The sequence below is a fragment of the Salmo salar genome, chromosome 23 (genome assembly GCF_965601325.2).
Source record: "Salmo salar chromosome 23, fSalSal1, whole genome shotgun sequence".
NCBI classification, from domain to species: Eukaryota; Metazoa; Chordata; class Actinopteri; order Salmoniformes; family Salmonidae; genus Salmo; species Salmo salar.
The window spans coordinates 23,394,601-23,405,000 of NC_138313.1; the positions used below are offsets into that span (position 1 = coordinate 23,394,601).

Sequence of the window (10,400 nt, forward strand, 5' to 3'; positions counted from 1 at the left end):
CATAGAAGCGCGTTTGTTTTCCAACCACAATGACATAGGCTATTAAAGTTTAGTTACAAATGTCAGAAATGTTCGGCAAACAGGTAAACGACACGGACGTGATAGCTTATATTCTATTGCTGTGTGTGCCTATGGCAGTGATATATGTTGGCCTATGCCCATGTTGCCTATAGCTAGCTTTTATTACGTCTTCCAGACAAACAGAGACAGTGAAATAAGACAGCTTGAGGAGTCTGTCAGCATTCCAAGAACAGGTGTATTTAAACTGCATTCAGAAGACACAAGCCATACAAGATACAGAAACACAGATTTAAATGGATGTGTAAAAACGTGGACATAATAATACGTTATGTGTACTTAATATGGCTAGTTAGAGAAACATACAGTACATGTGTACTGTAGGATATTATTCATACAAGTAGTCTACTAAACCATCATTAAAGCCGTCCTGTGTCTGTCAGGCAGGTGAGAGAAGACAAAGAGATTAGGCACGCACACGTCACATGCGTAGTGATCACCCGGAACCAGCTGTCATTGGGATGTGTTTAATAGGAACTGTAATACATGGTGGAGATGTAAATCAACAGAAAATAAAAGTCCTCTAAAAATCCACTGTAGAATGCTGTTGTATTCATAAAGATAAAAATAATGTGTCAATTTACATTAAGAAACCGTTATCTGAGGTAAGGTTAAAATATGTCTAGAAATGTTACTAATCAAACAGCATTTTTTTTCCCTTTTAGTCCAGTTCCTCATCTTCTTCTTCTATTGTCCAAACGTCATTATTAATCAGTTGTCAGTCCAGAGAAGTCTAATTACACAGAGATTCTGGCCATAAAATAGGGAGTCATTGGCATCACAGTTGATGTAGTACTAGCAGAGACAGACGGACGGATAGACCGGCAGACAGACAGACATGGAGACAGACAGACGAGCAGGGTTAGGGGCCGATGACAGACATACAGCTGTAGGGAGTGTCTGGTGTGGTTGTGACGATGGGTAATGCTCCTGTCACTCAGACTGAGAAATGATATGATGAACAGACGGGATGATGGTATGACTGTACAAGGTTACAGGGCACATGGATATTGATCAATAAAGGACTGCAGTATAGACGAGGTCTGAGTTGGGGAAAGACACTTATAGGATCATAGACCGAACAACGTCAGGGGTTGAGAGAGCAACAGAAGCCTGGACAGACAGACAGAGGAGATGTTGGTATTGCTTGATACCTTCTGGTTGCATAACTGAAGCCTGCCTATTTTATGGCACAGAAGTCCTGCGGACAGAATGATCATTGTTGTTGTTGTTGTTATTATTATTATTATTTACAAAATGAGTTTGGCAAACCAACGATCAGGTCTCTTAAAGCCATGTGACTGTGCAACTCCAGTAGAGCTGACAGTAGAGCGTCTTGATGGATTTATAAAATAAAAACTCAATTTCCCCTTGTCTGTTTTAATCGATATTGTACAAAAGCTATTATAGAGAATGAGCAGTTCAATCACAGAATCAGTTAGTTTGGCAACATCCATCCGAAGGCGGGGGTGCCCGGTAATTTGGCAATGTTCGTCCATGCCAGGCGGTGCCCGTTAGGCTGGCAACATCCATGCCAGGCGGTGCCCGTTAGGCTGGCAACATCCATGCCAGGCGGTGCCCGTTAGGCTGGCAACATCCATGCCCCGCTGAGTCCATTCCCTCTGAAGCCTTCCCTCTGAATCTGTCTGAGAAGAGACATTTGGCAAAACACTGTGTCGGTGTGTGTGTGTGTGTGTGTGTGTGTGTGTGTGTGTGTGAGTAGCTCCCAGAGAGTCTGTTTCTGCATAGTCATCCAGCAGACGCTCACATGAAGGTGAAACACCCAAACAGCCAATCAGATGCCAAGGTCCCAATAAACCGGCTAATCAGAAATAAGGATCCCAGCATACCATTCCTGGCTCGTCCCACAGGATCCACTTGCTACAGACACTAATTTGGTCCATGTCTGATAACACTGTGTGAGTTAGGAAGGGAGACAACACCTGGCCCAGTCCCCTTTTGGCAGCATAGTCTCTAGCAATGTTTGATGGAGGGAGAGAGAGAGAGACAGAGAGATGAAAGGAATGAATGAAAAGAGAGTAGAGGGAGTAGATGGAGCGTTCCATCCTTTGTTAGAGGGGTGGCCAGGCTGCTGCTTGAGAGGAGTACACACACACACACACACACACACACACACACACACACACACACACACACACACACACACACACACACACACACACACACACACACACACACACACACACACACACACATCGGGTTGGTTGGTCAGCGTTGGTTGGTCAGTCCAGTGTCCAGTGTTCAGTGTTCAGTGTGTCTCTTTATTTCTTCCCTTTGTTGACCTGGGCGTAGAGAGGATCCTTCCCCTGCAGACAGAGATCCTTCCCCTGCAGACAGAGAGAGAGGAGACACTGTTAGCATGTTAGCATTAGCATGACCCACTTGGTCTGAACCAGACCTGGGTTTCAAATACTTTATTTGTGCCTGTTTGAGCTTGTCTGGCTTAATCAAACCAGTAAAAAAAGTCCCAAAACCGCAAACCCTACCCATGTGGCACTCCAGGTAGACTCAAGCAAACACTCAAAGTACAAGAATTTGGACCCGAGTCTGGCCTGAACCCAGGTCCCCTTCTGTCTACCTATTCCTTCGTCTCAAATCCCAGTTTCAACACATTCAGTTCCTGTTGTCAACACCAGAGGGCAGTAGCACCCTGCAACAGACAGAGAGACCAGCCACGCTGCTGGGTCGAGTGTATTGTTGTATGCATAGATAGAGCGTTAGTGATGGAAGAAATCTATACAGTTACATATAGGGGTATTCTTGTTGATGATATATCGTATCGTATTGTTTTAACAATATTGCAATATAACTTTTGCTCTAGTTGGTTGTACCTGCACTAAAACTCAGTATTTTTCCTTCATAGCTTGTTCTCCATCTTCTTTTTAAAAAGGGAGACAATTTGTTTTCAGCACTTTAATTGCCATGACTGATAAAAACTGGTTTTCTCATGGCTCTCTCTTGTCCCTCTGCAGCAGACACGTGGTGAGCAATACCTTTGGACCATGGAATCGCATTAAAATCACAGTACTGAATCACGATACATATAGAATTGTGATAATCGAGAGAATCGCAATACATATCGTATCGGCACCTAAGTATCGTGATATATCATGAGGTCCCTGGCAATTCCCAGCCCTATAGTGTGTGTGTGTGTGTGTGTGTGTGTGTGTGTGTCTGACTGGGAGACTAGTTATTATGACTCAAGTCTGCCTCCCTCCTACAGCATTGTGTGTGTGTGTGTACGGGAGTGCATGCGTGTTTGTGTAGCAGACTTGAATGGGAGAACATATCCCAGCAGGTCTGATGGCTGTCTGCAGAGTAGTGATTGGGTTTAGGATTCTTCATGGGTTTTAATTCATGCAAATTAATAGCAGCCAGTCATTAGTGGTGGCAGCCCAGTATTAGTGATGAAAACACTGTCATTACATAGTTCCCTGTGTGTGGGCGTGACTGACACCCCTATCCTTACACACAAAGTTCTATATAAGCAGATGAATTGTGTCAGAGATCATGTAAAGCCACTGCCAGTGGTGGAAAGTCTCTCAAGGCAAAACATTCTGTTAACCTGAAAGGCAGTCTAGGATATATACATTTGACATCCCATTATATACCATATATTATAAACCGGGTGGTTTGAGCCCTGAATGCTGATTGGCTGACAGCCGTGGTATATCAGACCGTATACCACGGGTATGACAAAACATTTATGTTTACTGCTTTAATTACGTTGGTAACCAGTTTGATAATAACAATAAGGCACCTCGGAGGCCTGTGGTATATGGCCAATATACCGCGATGCGTCGTGCATTAGAACAGCCCTTAGCCGTGGTATATTGGCCATATACCACACCTCCTCGGGCCTTATTGCTTAATTATACTAGGGCTGTGACGATACCAGTATCGCAATATTTATTCCATGGCAAAGATGTAGCTATGCATGACTAACAGAACACAACATCATGACAGCATGGCAAATGCACATTAAGGAAGTCCTCAGATTGTTTTAAAGACACACACTGCAGTAATACTCACACACCTCTGGTGGTTATAGGGAGAGCAAACACAGATACACAACAACACACACACACAGGTGCAGAACCACACAACACAACCACAGGCAGTCAGACACATCATGCCATCATCAGAGCAAGCAGCAGGCAGGATGAGAGAGAAGGGAGAGATAAAAAGGGAAGACTGGAGAGAGAGAAAGAGAGAGAGAGTAGAGCGGATGAACAGAAGATCAGAAAAGGTGTGCTTGGAACAGGCAGGCTGACAGCAAGCAGAGGAAGGAGGCAGGAGAAGGAGGAGGAGAGGAAGGAGGGATAGATACCTACCCAGCACCCAGCCAGCATCTATCTAGCTGTCGGCAGGTGGACTGGTCTGGGCTGGACTAGAACCTGCTGTCTCACTGGGACATGGAGACCCAGACCCACACGCCTGGAGAGAGGGATGGAGGGAGGGGAGGAGAGGAGAGGAGAGGAGAGGAGAGGAGAGGAGAGGAGAGGAGAGGAGAGGAGAGGAGAGGAGAGGAGAGGAGAGGAGAGGAGAGGAGAGGAGAGGAGAGGAGAGGAGAGGAGAGGAGAGGAGAGGAGAGGAGAGGAGAAGAGAGGAGAGGAGAAAGAAGAGCAGGGAAGTAAGGGAAGAAAGAAAAAGAAAAAGTTGTAGATGAAATCAGGATAAGAAAATAGGAGAATACAGGCAGCAAAGTGACAGAGTAGCAGTGTACTAAAGGAGAGAAAGGATGGACACACCCACACACACTGAGCTGTTCTAAAAGTCCCCTCTATTGATTCCTGAAACACTTCTGCTCTTTACACTAACTCCCTCGCCACAGAGTGGGAGGCTGCTTCTCGCTCTCTCCCTCTCTCTGTTCCTCTCTCTCTCCCCTTCTCTCTCCCCCCCCCCCTCTCTCTCTCTCTCTTATTTGGGTTTTGTTCCATAGTAATATGGAAAAATATCTAGATCCCCTGGTTCAGCTGAGTTACCCCTCTGTCAGAGAGAGAGAGAGAGAGAGAGAGAGACAGGAGAGGGCGGATACCTAGGAATTAACGGTCAACAGAATCAATGGTAGAAGGCATAGCTTCTAATTCAGTTCTTTCACCATTGTCAGGTTGGTGACTCCAGTGCTTTCATCTCTCTCTCTCTCTCTCTCTCATATAGATTTGGTGAATAATAAATATGAATTGCCCTAGAAAAGACCCTAGGGGATTTTTCTCTCCTGTAGTTCATCAGTTGAATAATAACATGGTGCTACAGATCAGATGATGTATGGAGCTACCTGCTAACATTAATAACATCTTAATGATCTATCTGACACTTCAAGCAGCTAATTTAATGCTTTACTGGCCACACACACACACACACACACACACACACACACACACACACACACACACACACACACACACACACACACACCCCTACACACACACACACACACACACACACACACACACACACACACACACACACACACACACACACACACACACAGGCCAGCTATGAGTAGCCAATCAGAGAGAATAATTACCTGGCCCACTGTGCTGCTACACAGCCTATTCATCAACAGATCTAAATACACACACACACACACACACTCTCCGGGCACGCACACACACACACAGTCACTCACCGCATCCTCCTCTCCACTGCGACTGGGGGAGCCCTCCACCTCGCCGAACGAGTCATCTGTGGGGGGGTCGGTGGCGTCTGTGGGAGGGTCACTGATGTGGTCAATGTGGTCACTAACGTGAGACAGCGAGGATTTAGATGGAGAACTCTGTCTGGGGGCCGGGGTCGGAGCTGGGGGAGGAGAGGGGGACAACGACTTTCTCTCTTTAGTTTTATTGATGATGATGATGACGATGATAGCTAAAAGATGAATTGCAGCGACACATACAATAAAACAAATTACAATTGATCAAATGAGATACAGAAAGTAAACAAGACTGGGAGTGGAGGCAAACATGGAGGTCGAATGGTCTGAGGGCTGGAGGGAACTTCCAAACAGAAAGTCATCTCATATACAACCAGCCAGGTGTATGTACATACGTGAGTTAGTGGAGGGCGTGGTGGAGGTGACAGGAGTGAGGTTGAGCTGAGAGATGTCAAAGTCGTCACAGTCGTCTGTATCGGTGACGGTCCCCACGCGGCTGAAATAGGAACTGAAGGCCTCTGAGGTCCCCGCTAGACTTTGGTGCTGGTCCCCCATCTTAGCAGGCATGGCAGGGGGCTTCGCTAGCTGGAAGTCCTTAAACATCTCCTACAGAAAGAGTTGAAGATGTTAAAGACACACTATGTAAGATGTTGGGCAATAAAAAGCTTTTGTATAGAGCTTTTGTGTCGTGGCCAGGCCATTACCCTAAATGTGACTTGACTCTCCATTGATTTTGTTTGGTTTAAATAAAATCGCTGGAATAAAATGATCCTACCTTGCTCATCTTCTGCCGCTGCCTCTCTGCATGCTGTGGACTGGAGGCTGATGAGGGGGCGGGGTTAGAGGCAGCGCCGGCAGATGATAGGCTGTCGCAGGGTTGATTAACTGGGAGGAACATGGCAGGCAGAGACCCTGGCTGGGTTGGGAGGTAGGCTGTAGCAGGGAACCCTACACACAGGAAAATACACTTTACTGTGTGTGCGCGCATGTATGGATGTGCATGCGTGTGTGTGTGTGTGTGTGTATGCGTGCATACGTACATGTATGTGTCTGTGTGTATATACCTGCTCCAGTCATGGCGGCCCACTGCTGCTGTGTAGCAGGGAAGAGGTTGGCCTGGCCCCAGATGAGAGGCTGGCCTCCAGGCAGGACCTGGGCTACAGGGAGGGACTGACCCAGGGGGGACGGGACCCCGAACAGAGGACCTGCCTGGGCTGCAAACGCCTGCTGGGACCACACCTGACCTGGAGGTACCGCTCCCATCGTCACATAACCTGGACACAGAGAGGAGAGAGTTATACTCACGCACAAACACACACATAAACACACACACACATAAACACACGCACATAAACACACGCACAAACACACACACAAACACACACATAAACACACACACATAAACACACACACACAGAGTACCCCATGTACCACTGCAGTAGTGACCTACTTTAGCCTGTGGTTAATGCTGTGTCTTAATGGTTCTGCTGATCTACGATCATTACATCCACGATGAGCATCAGTCATATCATGTACAGACCTATTCAGACCGTCACACAGACTCATGAAAATGTACAGATTCATAGTTGTTCCAGCTCTGCTCCAAAGAGGACAGCAGAGGACAGAAGAAGAGAGGAGAAGAGAGGGGAGAGGAAGGTAGATGAGAGAAGAAGAGAGGAGAAGAGAGGGGAGAGGAAGGTAGATGAGAGAAGAAGAGAGGAGAAGAGAGGGGAGAGGAAGGTAGATGAGAGAAGAAGAGAGGAGAAGAGAGGGGAGAGGAGAGGAAGGTAGACGAGAGAAGAAGAGAGAAGAGAGGGTAGAGGAAGGGAGACGAGAGAAGAAGAGAGGAGAAGAGAGGGGAGAGGAGAGAAGAGAGGAGAAGAGAGGGGAGAGGAAGGGAGAGGAGAGAAGAAGAGAGGAGAAGAGAGGGGAGAGGAAGGGAGAGGAGAGAAGAAGAGAGGAGAAGAGAGGGGAGAGTTCCTACCTGAGGGTACGGAGGCTGGGTTGAAGGGGGTGAAGAGTTCCGTTGTGGGCTGCAGGCCCAGAGAGGGGTCCAGGGTGTTGGCTGGAGAGGCAGGGGTCTGAGGGAAGAGAGGAGAATGGGGAGGAACAGGTGAAAACTACTTTCCACCCTCAGGGGAGCTAAACAGACACACACACACGCAAAACAGTGGTCTAACTACGCCCTGATCAAATGTCAGGAGAGAGCGAGAGGGAGGAGGGGGTGTACTCACCGAGGGGGAGTAGATGTCCGGGAGTGTGGAGATGTCTCCAAAGAGCTCTAATTGGTTGATATTCTGCCAATCAGAAAGAGAGTTCACACCCGTCAGACGTCAAGCTACAATAGAAACGTCAGTGTTGCATGTCCCAACACATGTGCAACACGCGTCACGAAAACACAGAACACGCAACATGCCAGACGCGACCTGGTACCTACCTCTGGCGGCCACAGTGACGTCATCAAACTGCACCACAGGGTGATGATGTCATAAATGAATGGAGTGATTTGATTGGTGGAGGCAACATACAGTACCTACCTGATCCAAGTTACCCTAATCCACAGTATCTCTCGTCCCTTAACTTCAATCTCTCTATTTATGTCTCTTTCCATTACATATCTCTATATATATGTCTCTCTATTACATATCTCTCTATATATGTCTCTCTATTACATATCTCTCTATATATGTCTCTCTCCATTACTTATATCTCTATATATGTCTCTCTCCATTTCATATCTCTCTATATATGTCTCTCTCCATTTCATATCTCTCTATATATGTCTCTCTCCATTACATATCTCTCTATATATGTCTCTCTATTACATATCTGTCTATATATGTCTCTCTCCATTTCATATCTCTCTATATATGTCTCTCTCCATTTCATATCTCTCTATATGTCTCTCTCCATTACATATCTCTCTATATATGTCTCTCTCCATTACATATCTCTCTATATATGTCTCTCTCCATTTCATATCTCTCTATATATGTCTCTCTCCATTTCATATCTCTCTATATGTCTCTCCATTTCATATCTCTATATATGTCTCTCTCCATTTCATACCCCTCTAACATTGCTCATCACATTCTTTCTAGCATTAATACGGTATTTAGCTCTGTGGAGCCTGGAGAAAAAAGGAGACTATTTTTAGTTGTTAAAGATGTGAGGCTTTACATGGTCAGAGATTAGCATAAATCAGAGACAGGGCCAATCAGAGCCATATATATATAGAGCTAGATCTATGTCCAGTATTCTGCTGTTCAGGGATCTGGGGATCATGTCTGCACAGACGCTTCTTAGAATATCTCCTTTCTGGTTTCACTAGTTAAACTGATAGGTCACACAGACCATGGCACTCTTATTACATTCTAAAGCTTATAGTGTTCTATCTATCAGATAATGGATCACAAAGAGCGTGTCGTTTCTAGCCATACGGCTGAGTGCTGTATTTCTGCTGTTAGTGAGAGAGGAGGAGATATGTACATACTGTTACTGACTGATAGAAAGACACTCACAGTGCGAGGGAGATACATTATGTAGTACACTGATGCTGCCCTGTCTTTCTTTCAACTCTGAACTTACTGACATCTATGGCTGATAGTTTTAGTCTGAATCTCCCGGAAGCTGAGGGAGGGTCCCTTCTGATCGCTGTGGTCTCAGTGTGGTCACTGCAGTGTGTTACTAAAATAAGTAATATGGGGCCATTTGGGACGTAGCCTGGGTCAGTACTGAGCTGAGTATGTCCTGTGTTATTAATGAGCTGTGAGGAGTACTGAGCTGAGTATATCCTGTGTTATTAATGAGCTGTGAGGAGTACTGAGCTGAGTATATCCTGTGTTATTAATGAGCTATGAGGAGTACTGAGCTGAGTATATCCTGTGTTATTAATGAGCTGTGAGGAGCACTGAGCTGAGTATATCCTGTGTGTTATTAATGAGCTGTGAGGAGTACTGAGCTGAGTATATCCTGTGTGTTATTAATGAGCTGTGAGGAGTACTGAGCTGAGTATATCCTGTGTGTTATTAATGAGCTGTGAGGAGTACTGAGCTGAGTATATCCTGTGTTATTAATGAGCTGTGAGGAGTACTGAGCTGAGTATATCCTGTGTGTTATTAATGAGCTGTGAGGAGTACTGAGCTGAGTATATCCTGTGTGTTATTAATGAGCTGTGAGGAGTACTGAGCTGAGTATATCCTGTGTTATTAATGAGCTATGAGGAGTACTGAGCTGAGTATATCCTGTGTGTTATTAATGAGCTGTGAGGAGTACTGAGCTGAGTATATCCTGTGTTATTAATGAGCTGTGAGGAGTACTGAGCTGAGTATATCCTGTGTGTTATTAATGAGCTGTGAGGAGTACTGAGCTGAGTATATCCTGTGTTATTAATGAGCTGTGAGGAGTACTGAGCTGAGTATATTCTGTGTGTTATTAATGAGCTATGAGGAGTACTGAGCTGAGTATATCCTGTGTTATTAATGAGCTGTGAGGAGTACTGAGCTGAGTATATCCTGTGTTATTAATGAGCTGTGAGGAGTACTGAGCTGAGTATATCCTGTGTTATTAATGAGCTGTGAGGAGTACTGAGCTGAGTATATCCTGTGTGTTATTAATGAGCTGTGAGGAGTACTGAGCTGAGTAT

General features: G+C 45.6%; 1 protein-coding gene across 12 annotated transcripts in view; it reads right to left on the reverse strand.

The window, feature by feature from the left end:
• Window positions 1–529: 529 nt before the first annotated feature.
• Window positions 530–10,400, reverse strand: part of dab1a (DAB adaptor protein 1a) — an 88,235-nt gene continuing 78,364 nt past the window's right edge. For 9 of the 12 annotated variants that reach the window (XM_014169219.3, XM_045706386.2, XM_045706383.2 and 6 more), the window contains 8 exons: window positions 7,990–8,052; window positions 7,740–7,836; window positions 6,820–7,029; window positions 6,531–6,703; window positions 6,151–6,361; window positions 5,732–5,901; window positions 4,434–4,536; window positions 530–2,426 (listed from right to left, as the gene is read on the reverse strand). In XM_014169219.3, the coding sequence (XP_014024694.2) occupies window positions 4,456–4,536; window positions 5,732–5,901; window positions 6,151–6,361; window positions 6,531–6,703; window positions 6,820–7,029; window positions 7,740–7,836; window positions 7,990–8,052 (1,005 nt within the window). In that variant the 3' untranslated portion in view covers window positions 530–2,426; window positions 4,434–4,455. The remainder of the gene's footprint in view (window positions 2,427–4,433; window positions 4,537–5,731; window positions 5,902–6,150; window positions 6,362–6,530; window positions 6,704–6,819; window positions 7,030–7,739; window positions 7,837–7,989; window positions 8,053–10,400) is intronic. The other 3 variants (XM_045706379.2, XM_045706381.2, XM_045706377.2) reach the window with 3 other exon arrangements.